The sequence below is a fragment of the Dryobates pubescens genome, chromosome Z (assembly GCF_014839835.1).
Source record: "Dryobates pubescens isolate bDryPub1 chromosome Z, bDryPub1.pri, whole genome shotgun sequence".
NCBI classification, from domain to species: Eukaryota; Metazoa; Chordata; class Aves; order Piciformes; family Picidae; genus Dryobates; species Dryobates pubescens.
The window spans coordinates 22,726,877-22,754,076 of NC_071657.1; the positions used below are offsets into that span (position 1 = coordinate 22,726,877).

Here is a 27,200-nt window from a genome sequence, read left to right on the forward strand (position 1 = left end):
ATACAATAGGTATGTTTAACTCCTAATGGAATGAACATGAAAATTCAACAACCAAATGAGATTCCTATCAGAAGGAATTATCTACCAGCTTTAAAAGTAGAGTACAGTTCATCTGCACATCAGAAGTCTTTCAGAATTCAAATTTACAGGATACAGGTAAGATTTGTCAAGAAACAGTGAGTTATTTATATAAAAAGAAACTTCTATTGAAACTTGGATTTAATTTCAGAATTTCTGGGATTTGTCATGTTTTTAATTTAATTATATTCATTGACTCTTACATCAGTGCTTGATCTTTGGAAGTATTACTTAAATGCTTCCAGAAAGAAAACCCAGTCAGCTGTGACTGTGCAGGAAAAATGTTTACCATTCACCTTCCATGCTTTTTCCTGTGGCTTTTCTTTACAATCAACTAAATATAGGTACAATTTATTGCCTTACATATGTTCATGTTATAAAACACAATCCTTTGTAAAAATTATGTGAACAATTTATTACAACCAATTTAGAGAAGCGGTTTTGGACTGTTTGAATTGGATGATATAATTTTGAAAATAAGGGTATTTTGAAGCACAATAGCAGCTTGCTTTTTTCTCTGTTTGAAGTAATGGAATGCTGCAAGTAGTGTTCATAGGTCTTGTGTTTGTCCTAATTTTAATATATTTCACTATTGAAAGCTAATGTGCTGCACCTTGTCCTGTCATTACCCCCATTAGATACAAAACCAGATTCCTGGAGCCATATTTCCCTTTGTGTTCTATCCTATTAAACCTCCAAAGTCCATCACCTTGGATTCAGGTTTGTTGTTCTAGTTTAACACAATCCTTACTTCTAAAATTACAAGATAAATTGCTTGAACTGAAGTTAACTGTGTCACTTTTATCAGACAAATTCTCTAAGATTACTGACTACAGACAACACAGATAAGGAAGCAGTTTTTTCTAATAATGAAATATACAGAAAACCATTTAAACAGTTAGAGTCAGAAGGAAACAAAATTACATTCATCCACTAATACCATAACTTTTAAGCACATCTTTTTGACACATTTTTTCAGTTATTTTGGAGAGCATAACATGAAAGTTATATTTGGATCAAGTTTAACAGGGGCTTTTGGCAGTTGCATTCAGACCACAACTAAAACTGTGGACAGTTGCCTGCAGAAAATCAGATCAAATTGTTGTTTGTCTTGATAGTAGTGAATCTGTTGTACTGTTTCTTTATTACTTGCATTTGGAGTTTGGTTGCAGTGAGGATTCACTTTTGATGTTTAGCATCTGATTTTTCTTTACCTGATAGAAATAAGTTTATCTCAATAATGTTGTTAAATTTGCTGGAATGTAATAGACAACCTAGTAAGCTATCTGAAATAGTCTTAATTAGTCAAAAAAGAAATGTGTGCCAGGGCCAGGCTAAACTCAAAATTGCTAAGCGAGGCACCATTTGTAAGCTCTGTAGAGAGCAAATTATATTTTGCCTGTTTTGTGTGTAGCCTCCCAACTTTTCAATTGCTTGTAGTGTAGAGCTCCATGTCAATATGCTATGTGATGAACTGCAATCTTCCATTATCTCATTCAGGGAAAAGTCCCTTGGAAGACCAGAGTAAACTCAGAAGGGATTCTAGATTGAGATAAAGAATACTACTTGTAATTTTGCACAGAAGCTAGTAAGATGTCAGGTATTTGTTCTAGATATGATCAATTTCAAACTATAGCACATAAATTTGCAGAATTCATTTTTTTAAATTTTTTTTTTGGTGTCAGCCATTGAAAAATCTTTTTCCATGCCTAGAGAAATTGCATAAGTCTAATAAGTCAGTTTTCTATTAGTTTGATTTTAAGTGAAAATGCTACATTTTCAGAGGTCAGTGAAATAGAATTTGATACTTCATTTCATCCTTGTTTTCCTTTTCCTTTCTTTTCCTGCTCTTTTTCCTGACTTAGCTGTTTCCAGTCATATCCATTATGTAATCCTGATTTATAGGTTTCAAAAAAATCAAAAAAAGACATTTTTGTATTACAAATACAATGGTATGTATATCGTACAGAAATCTATGCTGATTCTTTTCATTTTACAACTTCATAGCACCAAAGCCATTCACTGATGTCAGTATTGTCATGAGAACTGCAGGACATTCACAGATATCTCATATTAAGTAAGTATTTTGACATGTTCCATCTCTTTTGCTATTGATTATGTATAATCAAGCTTTACATTTGAAATTACTATAGGGGCAGATAAAATGTAAGAGAATTGTACACCAACTCACTTTTGGAAAGATAAAAGCACTTAGAGAGAGGTAAACTCATCTCCCTTTATTATTTGTGTAATTGCAGACCAAAGCATGGATTTTTAAATGTCTTTCTAAGGCATCTTTTAATTTAGAAAGAAAAAACCAAACATGTTAACAGTGCTGTATACTGTACTTGATTAAAATATTTCTTGTTAGAGGAACCTTATTTATCTTATACTACTATGATAAGCATTTTTTTCACCAATAATGGCAAACCCCTCAAAAGTAACCAAACAAAAATCACACCTGAAGTTAGTACATAAGTGGTCTAAATACTCTGGATAAAATTTTATGTTATGTTACATGATTTGGTAAAACACCTTAAAACTGTAATTTTTTGTTTCTTATGTAGGTATTTTAAGGTTTTGATACAAGAAATGGATCTCAGATTAGATCTTGGCTTCCTGTATGCACTGGTTGAATTCTTTACACAGACTGATGTGCCAAGTGACCAAGAGGTAGAACTCTTTTACTTTTTCCAAGGCTAATAGATTTTAAGTTTGTAATTATTTAAATTATATTTACATCAAGAAAAAATAACTTGGTCTTTGGTGGTGGTAATGCTCATCAGTTTTTGTGTCTGAGACTAATATGAAGCTCTGAGGCTTTTAAGAGCAGAGTTTTTTAGCTGTGAGGGTTTTTTAATTGCCAAACAGCAAACTTTTACCCTGATTTTGCATGATATGCAAAAAAAAGCTTTAATGCCTTCTTGAAAGAAAGAAACTAATGCTCTTGCATACATTTTGGCCTTACTAGTGCCGAAAGGGTTAGAACCCAAGACAGGAAGGTAGTGAAAACAATTGACTTTCTTCAATGTAGTTTGTTTAAAAATATAAAATTTTAAAAAATAATTTAAACAGGAAAATCTTGATCAGGAAATTAGTAAAACTTATCTGCATACAGGAGCAGAAGAATGTGAATGGAATGGAGAGGGAAATTAGCTAGAAAATTAAAGCAGTTTTGGTAATTTTATGCAAAATTATAAAATAGGATGATACAGTTTTTAGATTGATGTTGAAGAGGAGAGGGCAGTGGGAGGGAATTGAATTACTGTAGAGGGAAAAGTAAAAGGGTTTGTATGTAGGAATAGTAGAAATGAAATACAGTAATATCTAGTGCAAGGCAGTCTGCTTGAGAAGTAGTAATGAAAATTTCAGATACTGCTGTAAAGCAGCACAGGGAACAGAGTTTTTCAGGTTCAAATGAAACAAAACCAAACAATTTCCTTGGTTGAATAGAGGTCCTTTTTGATGGGGCACTGAAAGGTGTTGTCTTACTGAAGGGGGCCTACAAGAAGGATGGAAAGAGATTTTTTACAAAGGCCTGGAGTGATAGGACAAGGGGCAACATTTACTGGGTTTACTGTTCTGGAAAGACCTCTCACACTGTTTTCATTTGAAACTTCATTCTCTTTGACTGGTTGAGTCTTTTCATTCTAAATGTTTAGAAATGTTATTTAAAATTCTGGCCCATGTATGAAAAATTTTACAAAAACTGTTGTAAAGGAGCTATGTCTTTTGAAGGACAAAAGAGAGAAGGGCTAGATGGAGATCTTCTCAGAGTGTATTGAAGTCTGGTTTCTGTATAAAGGAAAATAGGCTTTAGTCCCTGTACTTAAAAACCTGTGCGCTGTATTAGGCGTTCAGAAGGATATATATGTGTTCCCTTTGTCTGATCCAGGTAAAAATTGCCCCAACTCTACTTTGGAAATATTTGATACTTGAACTTTCATAAAAACTGATTTATTTTTTTAAATTATCTTTACTGTTAAATAGATTTATGTTAGATTGTCTTTTTATATATGTTTCCTCCTCTTCACACACAAAAAAAGGCAGCAGACTAAAGGTCTCTAAAATGTTGACTCTAAGTGAAAAATGAGATAAGCAAACTATAATCAGTTTAGTCAGTGTATGGCATCTCAGTAGCAAGTGCATATTGGTTTTACTCTTAAATTTAAAAATTTTTTTAAAAATGTATTCACAGCTAGAACTTTTCAAAAAGGATGTTGAATCTCTTCAAGAAGAACTGATGAGTGTGTCATCAATGGACACATCACAGATCAGCTTGTATGAATACTTTCATATCTCTCCAATTAAGGTATGCCTTTTTCATAGTACAGGATGTGTTTGCTCTTGAATTGAAAAATGTTGTGTCTCCTACAAGTTAGTAGACACTGGAAATGAAGATGCAAAGGAGTGATCAAAAATAAAATAGATGTGTCCTGGAAAAGTGCTTTCATTGTTATAATTAATTTACATGGGGCCTACATCAATATTTATTTAAAATTTTCATTATTTCATTCCTATCCATGATTTTCTTCATATACATTAATTCTTTTTAAGTGATTATTATTTAGGAGAACCTTGCAAAGTGCTACAGTTTGTATGCAGACTCTGTAGTGTGGATTGGGGAATTAGGTTATTTCTGGAAAACATACACAGCCAGCATTACTGTGCAATCATATTTTCTGTTTCTTTCATTGCTTACTAAGTGGAAAAGCATTTTGCCTTTTTTTGCTATTTCTTCACTCCTGTAACCATTGAGGTACAGCTGTTGAATAGCATGGTGTACTTACACGGAAACAACAGCCTGTATGTCCAAATCTAACTCTGATGCATTTTTACCTTTCTTTGCCTGGCTGATTTGATTATTAAATAGCTGACAGACATTGTGAAAGCTGTGATAGTAATTGTAGGATCTATAGCAGTTTTAGTAAGAGAATCTCCCCTCCATCCCATGGGAAATATATCAAAGAACAGTTTGAGTTTCACATCTTTACAGTATCTGGTAAGATATTAGAAACAAGCAATGCCAGGAAATGCTTGGCTAGCTTTATGTAAAGAGCTTAGCCTAACTCATTCCAAGTCTTCTTAGTAACAGTTTCAGGTTGTCTGCATTTAGGTGTTTGTAGGTATGCCTCCAGTTCGTTTATTGCAAGAACTGCTCAGAACTTCACAAACATAAAATGCCTTTTATGTGTTAAGACAGCAAAGTGAACACTTTGTAATAAAGTAAACAAAAGCTGATTTTTGAGTGTACTCTGTCATATTTGACAAGAAAAATTACATGGAGGAGAAAGAGAGAATATCAGTCTAAAATTAGCCTTTAACAGTTACAAAGTCAACACAGGGTTGTAAATTAAGTGACAATGATGAGCTATGTATTTTTGAAATGAGCTAATCAGTAACAGGCATAACTTTTTTTACCTCATTTTGAAAACTGCTGAATATACTTGAACACTTTTCTGTTTTGAGACTCTCAATTTCTGAAAGAATTAATTGAATTCTGCATAGGTGGTGGTTTTCTTGTAAACACATTGCAGTGTTTATTTAGCACCTGTGAAATGTGTGTTAATAATTGCTAATTTTCAGGCTTTTCTTTTTCATTGATTTTGGATGCCATGCTATGTAAACATTTTCAATCTGCTTTGATTTGGGATATTAGTTACAGAAACAATGTTTTGGGAACAAGCTAATAACCTAAATTATATCTGAAACAGTCTAAAGACCTTATGTGAAAACATAAGTAAGCATTTTCAAGTTCTTGTTTTCTTAAAGGTGGTTGCAGCATTTCACTTTGGTGTCAAATGTCAGTAGATTTTAATTGGTCTACATAATGTATTTGTTTTCTGATATGAAATCAGCCTGATATCACTCAAGATTAGAAAAGTCTTATCTCAATTTTTACATCATCCAGATCACTGTGAAGCTAGAAATATAATACTTCTAATAACCAACCATGTTATTTCCCAATCTCATGTTTATCCTTTAGTTACACTTAAGCTTTTCGCTCAGTACGGGTGGAGAAGATAGTAACAAGGAAGAAAGAAAGAATGAATTGATACCACTTCAGTCCTTGAATCTCCTGCTGAAGAGTATAGGTGCCACTCTCACAGATGTACAAGATATTGTCTTTAAGTAGGTTATGTATATGGTTATAAAGTTTAATTCCCAAAATTAAACCCATATTGCATATGTTATATTTTATTTTGCTCTGCATAATGACTTACGTTTTATATTTGTTTAGGTTGGCATTCTTTGAACTCAGTTACCACTTTTGTACTAGACAACAGCTCCAGTCAGCAGTTGCAAGACATTATTCAAAACAGGTTAGAATTAGTACATGTCAATATTTTAGTAAATTTAGATTTTGCAAGAACTACTGTGTGCTTAGGTTCTATGAAAATAAAAGACATTATTTTCAGAATTCTGTTGCCTTTATTTCAGTGGAGGGTACCATTTCCAAATTATGACTAGAGGAAAGGTGGCATGAATAACAAAACTTGCATGAATGGATAGTGGAAGCAAACACAATGCAGCTCTTCAGAGTTGGTATTGAAATATTAATGCTTTTTCTTGGGCATTAGTAGAATATGAAGGTCCTTTTTTGACCTTTGTGTACTGTTGATGTCCTGTCATCCAGTGGAGACAATTCAGCAGATGTGCTTTTGTGTAGAGGAATTAATTCTCTTATATTCCTCCATCACTGATAGCCATTCTATGATGTTGCTTTGGACGTGTTGATTTAGTGCTTTGTTCATCTTCTAGGAGAAAAAGCCTACCTATAGAGGTTTCTAATTGGGCAGTGAGTTATCTATGTAAAATCTTGAGAACATTAATGTCAGTTATTTGTGAAATGCTTGTCAGAAGTAACATTTATTTGGGTGAATTAATATGTTTACTCAGTGTAAGGTCCTTTTTAATACAACTACAGCTACTTCTCCAAATAATTTTGAGGGGTTAAAATCATTCAAAATCATATTAAAATAATTTTAGATCACATTACTTGCACTTTTTTTTTTTTATTTTGAGTGCACTGTATTTTTTGTCTTTGTTTTAGTGTAGCTGAAATGTTTTTCCTAATAACTATTTATATTTTAGGCTATTAAACAGATGTATGTTCTTATTCTTGGCCTTGATGTCTTGGGTAATCCATTTGGATTCATCAGAGGCCTGTCTGAAGGAGTTGAAGCGTTCTTCTATGAACCTTACCAGGTAAAGTTCTCTGCTGCCTTCTTATTAAATGAAGTATAAGAAGATAGATATGAATCATATTGAAAATGCAAATGTATTAGTAGCTTTTTTGATTTTAAATGTATATTAGAAGTAAAAAAAAATTGAATTGAAAGTGTTAAGGAAAGTTACTGGAAAACCCAACTGAGATAAGAAGGAGAGAGTAGTCCGTTTGATTTAATACATGAAAGACTGTTCCTTATTGTTTATATTTCAAAGTAAATATACTCTTTGGTTTGTTTGGTGTTTGGATTTTGTGGGTTTTTTTGGTTGATTTGTTGTTGTTTTGCTTTTTTGTTGTTTTCTGTTTGCCTTAACATAGGCAGACTTCAGAGAAAGAATTTTTATTTGAAAATAGTCTTCCTTTCACAGGTGCACCTCTGGGCACTTCCACGCTTCATCACTTGGTCTTGTGCTCTTGTTCTCTTTGTTATATATAAATTCCTAGAAAAACGTAAGATTTTAAAAAATATGGAGGTCATGTTACTTGAAGCTTAACATAAATGGATTCTTTTTCCCCTTAGGGAGCCATCCAGGGTCCTGAGGAATTTATAGAAGGAATGGCATTAGGACTTAAGGCACTAGTAGGGGGAGCTGTTGGTAAGTTTCAGTGTTTTCATGGCAGCATACCTAACAATAAGTAGTATAGGTGATATTTGCAGATGTAAACTGCATTGGAATCTTACTTTGTTTTCTTTTCCACTAGGTGGATTGGCAGGTGCTGCATCAAGAATCACTGGTGCTATGGCAAAAGGAGTAGCTGCAATAACTATGGATGAGGATTACCAGCAGAAAAGGAGAGAAGCCATGAATAAACAGCCTACTGGTCTGAGAGAGGGTATCACTCGTGGTGGAAAAGGATTAGTTTCTGTAAGGAGGAAAATAGTTATGAAAATACTAGTGAATTTTATTCAGGCAAAACTAACAAATACATAGGCTGCTGTAGTCACTAGAGAGTAGTTAATTATGGTTTTGCAAATACAAAGACACAATTGAGTGGTGGTTTTAAAGAAAAACTAAGAAAAACTGTGAAGCAGGTGCCTCTTAACTTGTAGTGAATTTTGGAATGCTGCAACACATACACTTCCAACCTATTCAGCAAGGAATTAGAAAGAAAAATGTAAAATGAAACAAAGATACAGTATGAAAGCATTTATATTTGTGATGTCTCCTGTTTCTTTTCTTAGGGTTTTGTCAGTGGAATAACAGGAATAGTTACAAAACCAATAAGAGGTAAGTTTAGGTCTTCTGATGCATTAACAGTTCACGATACGTTTTTAATATTTGATGAGACATTATAAGCCTTGAGTTGCAAAGATTTTTATCAAAATTTTATATTCCTACTGGATTTTTGTATAAATGTTGTTTACCTGAACTTTGTGTGGAGGGGGCATATTAAATAATGTAATTAAATGGTAATAAATGTTGCTAAGATTGTAAGAAAAATGTAATGGTATATAACAATTTATAATTAATTTAATCCTTTTAGGAGCTCAGAAAGAAGGAGCAGCTGGGTTTTTCAAAGGTGTTGGAAAAGGTTTAGTGGGAGCAGTAGCCAGGCCCACTGGAGGAATCATAGACATGGCAAGCAGCACTTTTCAGGGTATTAAAAAGTAAGTGTGAAGTATGACATATGCCATAAAGCAGCCAACAGCAGTGGCCGTAGTATATCATGTCTTCATATCACTTCTGCATCAGTGTTTCTGGATCTCTCAATTTTGTTGGTAATATTGATGAGCTAGGAAAAAAAATTATCCATATTGTTATTTATATAATAAATAGGTGGCTCTTAAAAAATGCACAGTTGATAGCATTTCACAGAATCACAGAATGGCAGGGTTTGGAAGGGATCTCTGGAGATCATCTAGTTCTCCCACCTTGCGAAAGCAGTTTCACCTAGATCAGGGTGTGCAGGAATGTGTCCAGGTGGATTTTGAAAGTCTCTGTAGAGAAGGACCCTCCACTCATTGCCCCTTTTCCTATCAGTGGGTACTACTGCAAGGAGACTGGCGCCATCCTCTGTACACCTGTCCTTTTGGTATAAGACCCCGCCCTCTCAGTCTCTCAGCCTCTCTTCGTAAGACAGATGTTCCAGTCCCCTAATCATCTTTGTAGCCCACCATTAGACTCACTTCAGTAGTTCTGTGTCTGTTGAATTGGGAAACTCAGAAATAAATTCAGTACTCTGAATGTGGCCTCACCAGGGCACAGCAGAAGGGTAAGAGAACCTCCCTCATCTTGCTGGTTGTAATTTTAATGCACTCCAGGATACAACTGGCATTCTTGACCTCAAGAACACACTGCTGGCTCATGGTTAACTTGTTTAAACACCACAACTTTCGTAACACAACAAATCTTTCTTAATTTGCTGACTATTTACCCCAAATATACTGGCAAAAAGGACTTCTCAGCTGTATTAAAAGTTACTTTTTATATTGTTACTGCTGTGAAATGAATTCCAAGATTACTAGGTCATGCCAGGAAACATACTGGATGTTTAGTCCAAGAACTTTTAGGACTGCATATTGAATCCTAAGGTAGTCTCATGTTAATAAACCATTGCTGTGGATTATCTCACACTGCAGTATGTAAAGTAGGAGAAAGTGTTTTGAGGGGGAATTTAGTAGCTTCACCTGAATACATCTATTTAATGGCCCTGTTCCTCTTAGTGAGGTGTTGAGCTTTTGGTGCAATAAGGTTGACAGTCTCTGTTTTGCACAAAGTTCTTTAGCACAGTAATGCAAGAAAAGCTTCAAAAAAGTTCTGTATGGCACAGATGTCTTTAAAATTTTGCGGTTTTGAAGTACAGTACTAAGACTAAGACACTAAGTTTCACAGGCGTGTGCTGCCTTGTGCCAACTAATTTTCCAATAATCATTCTCTGAAATGTATTTCTGAGTAAAATGTGGTAGCATTTGATAGAGAATCTGCTCAATGTTGATACATATGCAAAACAGTTGAACCTTTCCTAAATATTATAGCTGAGTATACATATTGACACATACCTTAAATTTGCTACTTTATTGTCAGAGTTGCAGATTCATCAGAAGATGTGATAAGCCTGCGCCCACCTCGCTTCTTCAGTGAAGATGGAGTTATTAGACCTTACAGATTAAGAGATGGAACTGGAAGTCAAATGTTACAGGTGAAGACAATGAAAGATAATTTGACATAAATTGTAACAACTGAAATTCTGAAATAAATATTTAGCAGAATTTCCTATTTCTTAAATTCCCTTCCAACTAGTGACAAAATAGTCAAGAAGTTCCATTTGCTTTATTAGGATTGGGACCATATTGTTGATGCAGTTTCTGTGATTGACCTTTTGAGAAAGACATCGTAGTTTATACCAGTATATCTGTAGAGATTTGTTCAAGATAGAGAGTATTTTGGAAGCTTTATGTCTTTAATTTTTATTTTTTATGAAAAAAAATTATAAGCACAAAAGTATGTTTTCAAGTCACTTTATAATGCTGGTTGTAAGCAGTGATTTTTAAATCTGAATTTTACATAAACCAGTGTTTTAAATACACTTAAAGTAGCTCAATGTATGTGATGCTACAGCCAGTGAAAGCATGTGAACAGTTTTGAAGTGAAATACTGTTTACATGAAGACCATTCTGAACAGCAGTCGTTTAATAATTCATCTGCCATTTAGGCAAACTGGAGGCAGGTATCAGCTGTTACTTTACTTAGAAAGTTTTGATTTTTTTCTCTGCTAGAATGAAAGCTGTATTTTAGAAATATTCAAATGGAAGAAATAAAAGTAGTTTACTGATTGAACGAATGTAAACACTATTTTAAATGCACATTGAAAGTCTCACAGATTGCCAGTGATCTGTGGGAGAAGTCATACAGAAATAACTTTTTAATAACCTTTTTGGAGAAGTAGATAAGAATGAAGTAGCCTTTGGTGAGATTTCTTTATTTTTCTTTTTACTATTTTGAGAAGTGCCACAGCTCTTTGTTTCATGTTGAGTTCCAGTCTGATTGTTTCTATTTCTTCTGCATTTCATTACTGTGTCCTTTATATTCTGGTAGAAAAGGGTTGGCCTATTTGAGGCATCTCAGCTATGTTTGTCCTAATATTCACTGGTGATTAGGTTTAGCAGACTGTGAAAGTTCTTCAACAACAATTAGCGTCTCTTCCTTTCTTCCAAAGAGGTAGTTTTCACATGTGCTCTCCAGTTCAAAGCTACTGTTGCAGATCTACTTTTATAAGCTACCTTAACTAAAGCATACTGCTGGATGGAATAGGCTTATTGTTAAATATTCCCCCTCTTTTGTTAAGAAAATTAATTCTAAAACATCCCTTTTTCTGTTTTCTAGCATACCACTGAAACAAATGCTAGCAAGCTAGTAGTCAGCTCTGCTGTGCAGACTTAAGTAGTGAATTTGCAGTGTTTTTGTTTCAAATATTTGTATGTTTGCATTTTAGGTTTTTTTTGAGAAATATTCAACAGTGTAACATTAATTCCAGTTTTTCTCTATGGTATTGTTGAGTGCAGTACCAACATCTTCCATTATCCAACTTAAAAAAGCAGAAAGGTAGTATTGCCTTGTGTAGCTCCTGTCATAGTTTGAGGTGGCAACTACTACTGGAGAATAGCTAAGGCTGGAAAATTGTATGTTTTATATTAGCTTTCAGTACTGAAGATTCTAAGGCAAAACTCCTCTCAAAGAAACATTTTTCAAAGCCCCAAACAGGGCTGTAGTTTTCCCTGTAGACTGCCAAGACAGATAATGAATTACATAATTTATTTGTTTTCAGACATCAATTTCTGACATAATGTGCTTGATGTCTTAATCTTATTTTACCCTCAAGTGTTCTAATGATTTTGATTCTTAATATTTCAGGTTCTAGAGATACTTGTTTTGCATGAGGCTCAGTGTATCACATGTCCCCTAGCTGAAGCAGTTTGAATAGTGTAATACTTTCCTAAAAGGTGAAAAAAGATTCTTCTCCCTTTTTGTGTTATTGCTATATGTACAGGTCTGGTGACTTGCCTCACTGTGTTCTAGCATTTTCAACAGATTACTGGATTAGATTGGAACAAAACATTTTTGTGATTTAGACATTTTATATGCTGACTAGAGGACATAGGATATAGGTGATTTAATTTTCTCAAGCTGTGTCCTAAACTAGGATGTAAGTGATTAATTTCTTTGTTTTCTGGAATTTTTATTTTGCAAATTTGCTAGAGAAGTTAACATTTCTAAACTAATACTTCTGCTTTCTTCTTTCCTTACCATGCTTTCTGAAAACATAGGCCTACAGGGAATGGACTAAGACTCACAGTGGTAGTGATGATGATGATGATGATGATGACAGTTAGGATGATACGGTCTTGAACAGATATTCATGGCCTTTGTCACGTTCTTTTGACCTTTAAGTTGACCTAAATGTTTCTGCTATAATTCCCATCGAGAAAGTGGAGTTGTCTTACCCTAAATTCTTACCTTTAAAACTGTGCAAAAAAACCTGTGGGGAAATAAACTGTGTGATGATTAGTGCTAGGTGAAAGAGCGAAAAATAAAAGTAGCTTTATAGGTAAAACCTGACGTCAGTTGAAAATAGTATTGAATAATACAAATAAATAGTAATACCATGACAGTTATTTTCAGATATGTTTCTATGAAGTGTATTTAATGTTTCTGAAATTCTGTAAATGTTTGACAGGTTTTATTTACAGTTTGCTAGATGGAATGCTTTTAAATGTGTTTACTAAAACTTTACTGAGTTGTACAGTCATTAGTTTTGTTAAAATGCTGTTTGACTGTTTATTGATTACATATTTAAAAAATACTTTGTCTGCTTTTCTTTTTAACAATAAACTAGTCTAAAGTAGATCTAAAATGGATTCATCTGTTCTGTTCCAGCATTGTTTCTCATGTTTATTGGAACTAGACTATGTAAAAGCACAAAGTGACCTATAAAAGTATTTCAATGATAAGATACATATATTTTGAAAGAACTGTTTAACATAAACTTTTAAATTCTAACTGGTTTTTTCCCCATAAATTTAAAATACTTATTTTGTGTATCCTGTGGAATTCTTTAATATGTGAAGTAATTATTTATTTAGTTATTTTTTGTCTGTGGCCATATTAATTTGGTTCTTAAATAAATGTTTTTGTTTTCAAAGCAAGAGCAACTGAGTAAAAAGTCTACTCCAGAACTAAATGTTATACAAAATCCTGGACAGCTGGTGAAAATGACAGTAGTCATACAATGCCCTATGTAGTTAAACATCTGTAACATACAAAAGTATTTATACCTAGACATAGAAGGGGTGGAACCCATCAGTGAACCACTATAATTCTGTGTGGTTATTTATACAATATAGTATTAGAAGTTACTTGTTTCTTTAAAAATTATTCTATTCTGCCCACTCTTCTCATTCTTTATTTTGGTGTATTGCTAAATTTAGATTGTTTATTGCATTTTAAAGACATTGTGAAATAGGTATTTACTTATCAGTAAGTATTGTAGCAAGAATTAATTCTTCTGCCAGCATCTGAAAAATTAGAATTGCTCTAAAGCAATAAGAGCTGCTTAAATATTTACATATTTAGCAAAGTGGGTGCCATGTCCTTCATTGTCTGTTGTCTTCCAGCTGTCAGAATTCTGAAGGATGAGCCATTACATTCTGTAACACCACTTGTTCTGGCTTGATGCCCTTCAAAAGCTGCTGTATGGTCTGCTCTCTTGGGCAGTGAGCCAAGGAATAGATGCCTGTAATCTCCCAGATAAAAGAAGGGACAAACTCATAGCTTGTCTTACCTGAAGCTGTTGGTGCTTAAGATTTCTGCAGATAGTGATTGCTACTTATTTGGAAATGCTGTTGTCTCAAAAGGATGTCTTGGCAAAGTAGATGGAAGACTGTATTGCAAGGGGTTCCTGCTTGAAACAATGTGGGAGGGATTTTGAATACTTCAGGTACAAATGGATTTCAGGTATTTCTTTGAAGAATGTAGGAAGTAATTTTGATCTTCAGTCCTGAAAACACATCATGCCTAAAGTTGATGTAATCATTAGGCATAACTTTATGGGAAGGTTTGGGAAATTTTTTATTGTTACCTGACATTTTCCATTTTGACCTGTCAGGAATTTCTTTTTTAGACTGTAAGACTTATGTTTTCTTCTGTAATGACAAGGAAATGCATGTCTGTTTTATAACACAATTTATTTTTTCCTCATTCAAAAAAAGCTTTAGAAAGAAGTGTAATATTTTTATTGACTGAAAAATCATCCCTGCAGAAGTAAGAATTTGGGTTTTTTAGAAACAGTACAATTTCCCCCCCTTTCCCCCCATCACATTGTGGTAATTTTAATTTTTTTAACTTACAATACCACAAATAATTACAGAATGTAAAAGTAAAATTTAGCATGAATGGTAGTGCTGCTGGGTCAGGTATCACTACTTCAAATTCTACTGTAATATAATTTAAAAGATTGAAAGGCTGATTGAAATGCTAGCTACTGAAAAACAAGAGCAACCAAACAAAGCAAAACCAAACCAACCAAACAAAAAACTTGCGCCACCAAAACAGTAAAAAAAGTTGTCATTATAGCTGGCAGATGTGATTATATGCCCTAGAGTAATTTGTCTCTTTCATGGAATATGTTTCTGGTTTTGAAGTTTTCCTACTAATAAAAATGTAGACATTTTGTACAAGTATTTTATTTGTTTCTGTATTGAATCTAGCAACTTCTGAACGTACATTGAGAGAAGAAATTATTTGGGTTTAGAATAACAGAATGTAATTGTTCCACCTGGGATATCAATATTTAATGCATTTGTAAGGTCTGGAATAAAAATCTGTCAAACATATAATAGCTAAGTAGCTGAAAGTGATAATCATTTAAGGCCCCAAAAATGCAAAAAATCCCCAGTTTGTGTTTATTTTCTTTAGGGATTTAAAGTGGCATATTAAAAAAAGTCCATCTTTTTTTCAGTCCATCTGGTTTTTTCCCTCCTCTTTCAGTCTAATGTATTTTAATAGCTTTTTGGTTTTTGCTGCACAGTTGTTTTTCCTCTTGCTTTTTCACTGGTGAATCGAAATTCTAAGTCCTGTACTGTTAGTGAAGAGTCCAGGACTAAGTGCCATCATTTCAGCTCAGGTTGCTCTCAGCTACAGACCAAGCCAATGATTCAGCTGTTCCCAAGTGACTTCTATAATGTTAACTTGAATTCATAGGCTTCCTCCTTGTTGCGGTGAAGAATTGACTGTGCTCTTTTTATCTTTAATGGTACCCAGTACTTCCCCTTTGATCAGGGCTCTTTGGTCATTTTGTTTTCTCAAGAGATTCTGTAGAGTTCAGTTAGTGCAGAGATCCTAGAGGCATCATTTAATAGTGTTTATGCCTTTGTTGTTGTTAGTCATTATTAGAAGCTATAGACCTGTCAGAAATCACTGGTCTTCCTGTCAGTGAATAAAGCTGAAAGATAGGCTAGTTTCAGGCTTACAAACATAAGCTATTGACACTGGTACCCTGAAATCAGTGGAGATTTCTGTTTCATAGCCTACCCAAAATGAAAATTAATTCAAAAGCTTTTTTTATGTTTAATTTGCCTCTATAATGTATGAGCTTGTGAGGGCCTTTTTATGATGTTAGGTAAAGTTGCTGCCCAACTATCTGCAGTGGATGTAAACTTGTAGAGAAGACAATCCTTCAAAGCTGTGCTTCAGTCCTGTGTCCTACTGTATTGGAGGTGTTCAGCTTTCAATTTGGTGATCCTTTTTTGGTCGTGAGGTAAGCTTCTGATCAGTGGTGGAATGGGGTTGAATGGACTCTCATATCTCAGTGTTACTTCAGTCTGCCAAAGAACATCTGCAGAGTGGGCTAGTGTGTGCTATACTCTTCCTTTCCCTCCTTCCTTTACACACCTTGGGGCTGAGCTCAAGTCATAAAATTACGGGACAAATTATATTCCCCAGCTCAAAACAACTTCATTATATTGAACAATGTACTGACTCTTACCAGGCATCCATTCATGCATGCCATCTAGCTTGCTGCTACCTTAAATGAGTTACAGTTTAGCCTGGAGAGGAGGAGGCTCAGAGAGACCTTATTGCTGTCTACAACTACCTGAAGGGAGGTTGTAGCCAGGTGGGGATTGGTCTCTTCTCCCGGGTGGCCAGCACCAGAACAAGAGGACAGAGTCTCAAGCTGTGCCAGGGGAAGTTTAGGCTGGAGGTTAGGAAGAAGTTCTTCACAGAAAGAGTGATTGGCCATTGGAATGGTCTGCCCAGGGAGGTGGTGGAGTCACCATCACTGGAGGTGTTTACAGGGGGTCTGGACATGGCACTTGGTGCCATGGTTTAGTTGATTAGATGGTGTTGGATGATAGGTTGGACTTGATGATCTCAAAGGTCTTTTCCAACCCGGTTAATTCAATTCTGTTCTATTCTATTCTATTCTGAGGAGTGGTTGTCAAGATGAAGGTCACAGTCTCTTTTTGGTCATGCCCAGTGATAGGACAAGGAACAGTGGGTACAAGCTGGAACACAGGATCCACCTCCACACGAGGAGACCCTTCTTGATGGTGAGGGTTATGGAGCAGTGGAACAGGCTGCCCAGGGAGGTTGTGGAGTCTCCTCTGAAACCTTTTAAAACTCACCTGTGCAGCTTAGATGATCCTGCTTTGGCAGCAGGGCTGGACTCAACCATCTCTAGGGGTCCCTTCGTAACATTCTGTGACTCTCCATCCTCCTTTGGAAAACCTGTCATGTGACTTAAAGGGAAGAGCATGATTCTTAGCACATAACTCCTAAACAGAAGGCTTAGGTGTATTTCAGAGTAACGTAACACTTTTGAGTCAGTTTTATTTTAGCTTGTTTGTGCTTGAAGTGTAAATGCAAACGTGGAGGAAAAGCAGGTAAAAACTAAAAGTATCATAGGCAAAGCATACACCAGCTTGTTTGCTCACAGATATTACAGAAAATAGAAATACTTTTACATTTCTCTTCTGATTCTACAAGTCAGTGCAGGAAACAGAATATCTAGATGTGGTAATCATAATAAAAGTGTAGATCAGTAGGATTTAACCATTCAGATGATCATAACTGAATGGAACCTAGAATTCAAGACAAAAGCTTTGGGAGTGGTTTGCACATTAAGATAACTGGAATGACAGAGTAGGCAATAAAAGATTTGTTCTCTTTGATAAAAGATGTAGAGAGAATTTTGCATGGCAGCAAAAGGAATATTTTACATATTGCTGGGGGGAAGGTTGTACTTAATATTTTTCCATCTTTTTTCACACACATTCAAGCTGGATCTAACAAGTGACTAGAGTACTGCTTACAATTATTAAGTGTTCCTGTGAAGAGGGTGTGATGTAATTATACCAGATTAGGATGCTTAAAGTAGCAGTTCTATAGTTTTTGAAGAAGTCACATTACAACGTAAGCTGAATGACACATGGAGTCTTGGGAGTTTCTAGCAGCAACAGCGAATTGCCTTCAGAACTCCCCCTTTGGAGAGTAATCAGTTGATAAGGAAAGACAATCTAAAATCCAATTGAAAACTTCAACTTACCCTTCTCTCTCACTGTTCAGGTTATCACTTTTATAACCACTTTTTCAGTAGTAATGGTCTTTACAGTATTGTTTTTTACATCTCCTTTCATTTGAGTTCAAGAAGGATATCAAACATTACAACATTTGTATCTCACATACAAATAGTATTTTTAAAAACTAAACTAGAAGGACCACAGAAGCACAGAATGGTCTGGGTTGGAAGGGAACTCGAAAGGTCATCTGGTCCAACCCCTTCTGCAGTAAGCAGGGTCTTCATCAACTAGATCAGGTTGCCCAGAGCCCTGTAGAGCCTTACCTTGAGCATCTCCAGGGTTGGGACCCCAACCACCTCACCAGGCAACCTGTTTCAGTGTTCCACTACGCTCATATTAAAGAACTTGTTCCTAACATCCAATCTTCTCTATTTTGAAGCCATTGCCCTTCATCCTATCACTGCAGGCCTTTGTAAACAGTCTCTCTCCCTCCTTCTTGTAGGCTCCCTTCTGGAACTGGAAGGCCACTGTTAGGTCTCCCCTGAGCCTCCTCCAGGCTGAACAACACCAGCTCCTTCAGCCTGTCTTTATAGCAGAGGCTTTTCAGCCCCCTGATCATTATTATGGCCCTCCTCTGGACCCTCTCCATCAGGTCCATGTCCTTCCTATATTGAGGGCTCTGGAGCTGGATGCAGTACCCCTGGTGAGGTCTCACCAGAAAAGAGTAAAGTGGTAGAATGACCTCACTCAATCTTCTGGCAACACATCTTTTGATGCAGCCCAGGATGCAATTTGCCTTCTGGGCTGCAAGCACACACTGTCTGCTCATGTCCAACTTCTCGTCCATCAGCACCCCCAAGTCATTTTCCACAGGTCTGATTTCTATCAGCTCATCCACCAGCCTGTATTGATAGGATTATTCCAGCCCAGGTGCAGAATGCTTCACTTACTCATGTTGAACCTCATGAGAGGCTAACTAAGGAGAGGACTTCTGGTTAGTTAGTTATGCAGTAGGCACTTGGACTTAAATGTGAGAGGGAGGGGAAGGGTTCAAATTAGAGGCATGGCAACCCCTTGATAAAGCTTGAATAAGTTTCAATTATTAATAACAATAATGTGATTATCTGTTTTCCAAGCCCTTAAATTATCATTTCTTATGCCATTCTTCTTGCTGTATTCAGCCTGCCCCTGAGACTAGCTCTTGAAGAAATAAATGCAAACAGTGACTGAAGTAGGTAGGTACATGATCAACAGCAGTGATTTTTGTAGTCCAACAGAGTTGAGAGAGAGAAATAGTCCAAAATTTGAGAGCTTTCTGGAAAGCTCACTTTTTGGAAGCCTGTTACTCAAATAATTCTTGCATTTTAGTTACTGAAGAACCAGCATCTTTGAGGAACCACATAATTTCAAAAGTCTCTTTGGGAAGGTAGATTTATCCTTGCAGCAAAATTTGAAGTTGTAGGGTATATTTTATCATTTTATAGCGGTGAGAAATATTCATGAAATTATTTTGCTATTTTCAGTGCATTGAGAACTAACCTATATGTTTTTAAATATTAGCATACACCTGAAGCAGAATGTTTATAGCTAAGTTTTATGAATCATACTGGTTTATACTAACCTGTTTTACATTTCAGTCTGTAGCAGATAGGAAGTATGCAAGCAGTTGGACTTGATGATCATTGAGGTCTTTTCCAACCTTATTGATTCTATGATTCTACAATTCAGTTATGTTGCTATTCCCAATTATAAGATGCAGTAGTCTTAATTTAATTCCTGATTTAGTCACTCACTGCTCAGAAAGTCAGAAATCATGTGGTTGCCAAGTCATGTTATACTCATCTACTGTCAATCATATTTAAAATTTATTCTCTGTTAAAAGAATATTTATAGCAATTGAAAGAATATTTATAGCAATTGCAGGAAAATATTAAGCAAAAAGATTAATGTTTTGGAGGTGACTTGAGGAAATTAATCCTTACTGTTTTTGTTGTGTCAGACCTGTATTAGCAGAAGTTAGGCATGCTAAAAACCAGTGAGTCCTAAAACATTCTGAGAAATTCCATTGCTCCTTGCCATCGTGGTTGGGGTTGATTTTTATTTTGCATATCATCATTAATAGCAACTGAATAATTATATGTAATAATGCACATTAGCTGTCACAGATCTTTTAGTCATAGTCTGACTTTATAAAAGCATCCTGTTTTTTTAAAGTATATGCTCTGTGCTTTGTTATAATTTAGCCTTTTGGACCATAAATACATTTTTTGTACAGAATTAGTACATTAATTTATACCAGCATATTCAAAGCTATAAAACTTTTATCTCTTTTAGAAAATCGAAAATGGAAGATTTGCAAAACTCAGATACATTGCACATGCTATGGTCAACAGTACAGACCTGTTAATGGTTACGAAAAGGTAAACAGTTTTGACTCTGAATAATAAGTGCTCAAAACTATCATCCAAATGTGCATGCCCTAATAATTGCTGAACAGTAACTGTGCTTTGACATGTCTGCCATGGATGTAGATAAAACAATGGGGAAAGAATGCTGAGTGTGCTGTTAATTTTGCTCTGCAGCAGCATTGTTTGGTAGAGGAGCATGTTATTTTGAGTGTTGTAGTAATTTCTGTATTTAAGGAGAGAAAGGGAATGTTGGTTTTATGATTTCTTCAAATGAGGAATTTTTTTATAGATTTGGTTAGGCTGATGTCAGTGAAATTGGGATTCACTTACAAATTAGCATATTGAAGGAAAAAAGGGTAATACAGAAACAGTAATGTCTTACAAAGTAGGCTGTCGGGGATCCTTCTCAATTAGGTCTGTACAACTTTTTTTGTGTAAATAAAAGTAGTGTTAGGGGTTTGCTATAAACACAGTCTTTAAATAAGAGGAAAGTTCAAAATTAACTCTGGAGATTACACTGTATGGTTGTTATATTATTAGATGAAAACTATTTTGGAACAAGGAGTACTTCACCAGAGTTAGGGTAACTTGTAACTGCTTCTAGGGTCATTTTAAAGACACTAATTTATTTTCTGGTGCCTAGTGGTGTGCTGTTTGTGACAAAAGGGACATTTGGACAGCTGACATGTGAATGGCAATACACTTACGATGAATTTACCAAAGAACCATTCATCATCGATGGCAGAAGATTACGCATTGAAGCCAAGGTATGTTAACCTAACGTTTTGGTTTCTCTTTGTGTTGCTATTCATTCAGCTTTGAATTCCTGTTCCCCTTCTTTTGAATTCTTGACCTCTCATCTAGCTGAGATGCATTCAGAGAAGGGAGTTGAAATTTAGTGTGAGCGACTTGGTGCTTACAGATTATTCTTTGAGCATGGAACCTTTTGTTGTGAGGCATCAGTTTGTGCTGTATTCATAGCTTGGAAAATGGTAATACAACAAAACTCTCAGAAGATTGCAGGGTATTTTCTTTGTGGACTCTGGGGAAATACACCAATTTATGGACTTCTGCCTTCTTGCACTCCCAAAGATTGTACTATCACAGCAATACAATTTGCACATACTGTGCTTGAAGGTTTGGGGGTTTTGTTCCATTTGCTAGTAATCCAATTCTTCAAAAGTATTATAAGGTATTAATATCTTTATAAAAACCCTAGTGATGTGCTTATCTCTGTCAGTGCAAGCTGAAGAATGTTACTGTCAGTTGCAAGTTTTCCTTTCAAAAGTACTAAAACTTACCTACCGTGGTAAACCTGGTGCAGGACACAGGGAGAAAGATGACCACTGATGACTGACTGTACTTACAGAGCCAAGTTTCCTTTACAAAAAAATAATTCCTAGAGTCTTGTTGAAATGCTAACTGAATTTAATATCAGTTGATAAATGTACCTGACACTGTTCTGTTTTGTTTCTGTTTTTAATGAGCTCCATGTGTGTAATTAACACATCTTGGTTATCAGGACTGTCTTGACAAGCTACAAAGTCATTCAGTTCTTCAATCAGGTTGTTTCTGTTGCAGCAAGCATGAAGGGCAGAGCCATATTGGTTTGGAATCCTCCAAACTGGATTTCTGAGTGCAAGTGAACTTTTACTATTTCAGACAATACTGAATAACATAGCTATCTTTACCCCTGTGCAGCACTTATGTCAGAGTCCATTCACATGTGTGCAGTGTGTTCTTTACTGAAATCTGTAGTTGAAAACTGTATTTTGTAAAGCATTGCTTATCTTCTGTTTCTGAAGCCTAAGTTTCTATTTTCACTACCCAATAACACTACTTGCAAGTCAGTATTGACGGAATGTCCACCCAGGTAGTGGCTTCAAGAAGAATTTAAAATTTGAACCAGGTAGAGTACTGGATTTTGTTAACCCAAATACTCTATTATCTGCCTTCCATTCCTACACACCTTTATAGTCTGGTCTCCATGGTAAAAAGGGAAGTCTGTCATTGCTGGAGTTTTCCACTCTACTCTGCTTTCATGCAGAAAAAGAAGTTTCTCAGGATGTGTGCATGTGATGTAAAGATACTTCGATTAGTGTAATGGGTACATGTGGCTGGCTGAACCATATAGCTGCTTCTGAGTTGTAATGTTTGAAGAAACTAACTTCAGTTATTAATTACTAAGGTTTTGTTTTCTTGTTATGTTTTGGTTTTTCAGGAACGAGTTAAGTCTGTGTTCCATGCGAAAGAATTTGGAAAAATTATTAATTTTAAAAGTCCAGAGGATGCTAAGGTAAAGTCAAAATACTATTACAATTATACTCTGCTAAATTTGTTTTAAAAAGTGAAGCATTCTTAGCCCTAAAAAACAACCAGAAGAAAAAACCCACAAAAAACAAACAAGTATATTTAAGGTTCAGGATTTCCACATAGCTATTGCACAGATGGAAATGCTAATGATTATTCAGTACTGAATTTCAAAAATACTCAATTCCAAAATGAAACTTTTCCTTACATAAATCTTTGGAATTGTAGCTGTCAAACATCTAAGTTGGCACAACTACTATTAAAACCTAAACAATCAAGAATGTGAGTTAAAATAGGTCATTTTAATAGAACAAACAATACTTATAAATCACCCTTAGTTGTATTTTGGAGGGGTGGACTGACATTCCTCTGTTCCTCAAGATGCAGTTTTGGTTGAAGAACGAAGAAAGTCTCTAAAAGAAGCAGAAATTGTTTATTTGATGTATGGTATTACTACTACTATTACATACGTGTTCTGTATGATCTCTTCATTTTGGCATCACTGAATAACATATGATATGAGTGGTTCACTGAATAACAGATAATATGAGTAATTCAGGTCTGCCACCAGAATTGTAAGGTAGACAGGTTGTGAAAAGTTCTTTATTATCTTTATTAACATGACTAATTACTTTTACAAACAATAAATTAGTCTTGTATATATTCACACCAGTGGGATATGGTAACCTGGGATCATGCTTTGAAATAGTCTGTGAGAGTTGCATCTCCCCATGTAAACATGAGGGGAAAAAGTGTTTACTGTGAGGGTGGCAGAACACTGGAGCAGGCTGCCTAGAGCAGGCTGCCCAGGGCAGGTTGTGGAGTCCCCCTCTCTGAAGATACTCAGACCCTGCCTGGATGCTTTCCTGTGTGATCTGGTATAAGTGATCCTGTTCTGGCAGGGGAGCTGGGTTAGATGATCTTTCAAGGTCCCTTCCAAACCTAACATTCTGTAAACCTGTGATTCTGTGATCTTATCAATTTTCAGTTGCTTTTGTCTTCATGAGAGTAGTTCCTAACCACAGATACGTGATACTGTTTTACTCTTATCTCTAAAAGCATTATAAATACTGTAAAGATATTTGAGAGCACTGCACTGAATTTGCCTTCTCTATACTCCTTGGAGGTACTGAGCTCATCTTTTTTCCTATTTTGGCTGTGTCGAGGTGGGGACAGCATTGAGGTTCAGTAGTCTCTTGTGCCCCAGCTAAACCAAGAACAATTCCAAAAGTCAATCTGGTGCATCCTGTTATGTATACCATAGATCTTAAGCAAGGAAAAGAAAGTTGAAGTTGTGTGCACTCATCACAAAAATAAGAGTTCTCGTATTTTCCTGGAAAGATCTGTGAGTCTCACAAAGCCAACAGGAAAGCAAATAGAGGAAATGTCCTTGTCAGGAATGGGATTTTATCTTGTAGAGGGAGTACTCATTTAAAAACTGCCATATGGGCCTTGTGGATTACTCTACATAATGTAAGTTTCTGAGTGTTACTTCCAGGCTGTTTAGACTATGGCTCACTTCTGCAGCTGTGACACTTGTGCTTGTGTGTATAGAGAGATGACACTGAAGAAAGTGTTTTAGGAACAGTAAAGTGAAACTAGCAACCTTTAGAGTAGAACAAGCTTGAGGTCATTTCAGTGACACTGCTGTTTGAGCATTGTGCTAGGCTACTGGACACTACAAGGTTGTTCCATCTATAAGAAGTACCATATTCTGATGGGAGTAGTAGTTTTTTGAACAGCCAAGTCTTCTTTCAAACCTTCACCATCCTGCAAATCAGAAGCTCTGGTTTCCTTGAGGGGGCAAGGTTTTGATATGAAGGAGAGGATCCTAAAGGTCTGTAACAAAGACCCTGATCTCACAACAGAATCTGATTTCCTTGAAAGCATTATGCAGCTTTCTCATGGCAATCCCTTTGTATAACTTAATCTCCTACCCTGGATTTCCATGTCAGTGCCTCCTTTGTGCTCCCCTTTTTTTAGTTAAAGAAAGCTTCCTTCTAAATATCATCACATTGCTGCAACCTATTTTTGCCTCTATCTTTTGTTATCACTGTCATTTGTCTAGAGTTGCAGACTAATGCAGAGAGGCAGAGAATTAATAACGATGTGGGTGAAATGATGTAATTTAGTTCTTACAATATTGTTCATTGAAATAGAGACCAGGAAAAACCAACCAAATCAATTACCTGTTGTGTTCAACGTCAGATATTGATATGTACATTGGTACCTTTTCATATCAGAAGGTCAGGGGTATAGGTTTACAAACTATAGCAGGATTCTGAGCACTGTGTTAAAATTCAGTTAGGAAGAGACTAGGTAGTGAAGTGTCTGGCCAACTGATCTAATTTTCAGCCTCGTTGTATGGTTTTTACTAAGGAAATGTTTTTATTTTTGACTTTTCCCTCACACAGTGGATTCTTTCTAAACTGGAAGAAGCGAGAGAGAATCAGCCGAAATTGTAAGGAATGGGGAAGCACCAAGATGCGAAGAAGGCTGAACAGCTACCTTTTCATTCCTCTCTAACAAGCAGAACTATTTGAATATCAGCAACAAAAGCAATTGAATTATTTGTTATGGTCATGGTGGTCTGTAGCTATATCACAAAAATAGATGATGTTAGCTTAAAAAAACAATGCAGTGATCAAAAACATTCTGCCAAGTTTTGACTTGTTTTAATGCAAGAACTCCAGATTTCATTTTTTATATATACAGTGTAAAAGAAATTTATTTTACTGTTACAGTTCATACTGAAGCTGAACTCTGGAATAATTCTTAGGATACTATTTGGAGCAAACCTTTTAATTTGATTCTGAAAGTCAATACTCTGTCTTTAGTTTTCATATGATTTAAGGCTGTGCTGAAATTCAGATTTCTTTAGTAAAGGAAATGTTAACTTCATAGTCACTGATATTACAAATCAAATTCTATGGAGGAGGCTACTGACCCTCTGTCCTAATTTAGATGATCACAGGAGTGACTGCTTATTTAACAATACTATTTTCTTTTTGTACGTGAATGGACCAGGTGACAATGAATTAAAAATACAGTATCACTTTTATTGCAAGGGGTTTTTGTAAGGAAACATTGGAGCACCTCTGTCAGTATTCACTGAAAATATAACTGTTAACAAAAATGCATTATGGGGAAAATTAATATATTGCTGCACTAGAAATAATAATTAAAGCATATTATCTTAAATAAATGTTATTAACATTATTGCAATTCAAGAAGGAGTCTATGGGGTTATAAATGCACTGTTGCATACCAAAAATAAATGCCTTGGATTACACAGTATTGTGTGCTAAGTGACTAATAAAGTCAAGTTTATATTAAATAATAAATATAGTATTTCACAGTTGCTTTAATCTACTTTTTGTACCCAAAGAAGCTTTTCTAAATTTCATGTTCAGACAACAGAACTTTAATAGGGAGAGCCTGGATGTGTGCAGTTCTGCTTATTTCTTAGATAGAGTAGTCACGGTATTGCTGAATGCTTTATGCAGTTGATATAAAAAATACAAGAAACAGCACATTGTTACGTGAAGATTTCTGTAAATTCCCATTTCAAAATCTTTGAACTATCTGATACATATAGAAAGTACCTGCTGCCAAGATACTTTTCCCAAAAAATTGTTTAGAGTATTTATAGCTACAGGATACAATTCTGATGTTGCTGGTGGTGGTTGCATTATTGTACAATCTAAAATTACTAGCATGCTCACCTACAGTTGCAGTTCTTTAATTTACTGTAAATCTTGCCTTTGGTGTTGAGGAACCATTTAGTGGGTTACAAAATACATTTAATCTTGTAATTTCTCCCATAAAGTGTAAATTGACCTTAAGAGAATGCCAAACTATAACAGTAACTGTGTTACTCTGCTTGTTTGTACATGAAGCACGTACCAAGAGTGTTGACTCAGGTTATAATCATGCCAATGGAATACTTTGCCTTAGACAAGTAGTATTAGTAGGTACACTAAGTACCAATATATGTTTCTTCTGTCACTTCTCATCTTAGGCATGTTGTTTCAGTTAATGGCCTCATGATCTTTATTCTTGTGTTGTTCCCTCTTTCCCAGCCCCAGGATTTACTCAGTGCTGCAACTTCCAATTTTAGTACCTCGTGCAAGTAGTTTGTATTTTTCAGTTGCAGCCTATTTTAAGTATTTTCTCTTCACAGAGCCTCTATTTCAATTAATAATATCGCTAGTCCTTAACTTACATTTATTTTGCCAGCAATCTCTTGATTCTCAAGTCTTGGCCGGCTCTTCAGTAATATGTGATCAATTATAACCATCAATGCTGAAGGACTGGTTTTAAATACATGTCTTTGGTTAAGATAGTGTTTTGGAAAACATAACAATTCCTCCTAGATTACATTTTTCCTCAAGAGTGTAAAATATTTTGGTCATTTGTGCTAACTAAAAGCCTTAACACCAAGAACTAAAATGAAGCATTCAGAAGTCAACATGTTCCCCCACCCCCTTCCTTGTCTCCACATGTAATGACAAGACGATTTGCTATAGTTCTGTTTTCTAGTCAGTAAATTGTATGTTTTACTGTTGTTTTTCCCTTACACTTTCTCTATACAGTCATGAATGAATTTTGCACATCCTTGGTCAACACTCTCTGTTCTCTCTGTTTTAATTACTTA

The 27,200-nt window shown here is 35.4% G+C and overlaps 1 protein-coding gene across 1 annotated transcript in view; it reads left to right on the forward strand.

Moving 5' to 3' along the window:
- The window catches only part of VPS13A (vacuolar protein sorting 13 homolog A), a 99,719-nt gene extending 73,088 nt beyond the window's left edge, over nt 1-26,631 (forward strand). Inside the window, exons 56-72 of the mRNA XM_054178686.1 lie at nt 10-156; nt 717-798; nt 2,086-2,155; nt 2,646-2,751; nt 4,277-4,390; nt 6,065-6,210; nt 6,320-6,401; nt 7,174-7,287; nt 7,830-7,905; nt 8,012-8,175; nt 8,493-8,538; nt 8,795-8,918; nt 10,336-10,450; nt 20,160-20,245; nt 20,877-21,000; nt 22,455-22,529; nt 24,958-26,631. Of these exons, the coding sequence (XP_054034661.1) occupies nt 10-156; nt 717-798; nt 2,086-2,155; nt 2,646-2,751; nt 4,277-4,390; nt 6,065-6,210; nt 6,320-6,401; nt 7,174-7,287; nt 7,830-7,905; nt 8,012-8,175; nt 8,493-8,538; nt 8,795-8,918; nt 10,336-10,450; nt 20,160-20,245; nt 20,877-21,000; nt 22,455-22,529; nt 24,958-25,008 (1,722 nt within the window). The 3' untranslated portion in view covers nt 25,009-26,631. The remainder of the gene's footprint in view (nt 1-9; nt 157-716; nt 799-2,085; nt 2,156-2,645; nt 2,752-4,276; nt 4,391-6,064; nt 6,211-6,319; nt 6,402-7,173; nt 7,288-7,829; nt 7,906-8,011; nt 8,176-8,492; nt 8,539-8,794; nt 8,919-10,335; nt 10,451-20,159; nt 20,246-20,876; nt 21,001-22,454; nt 22,530-24,957) is intronic.
- The last annotated feature ends 569 nt before the right edge of the window (nt 26,632-27,200 follow it).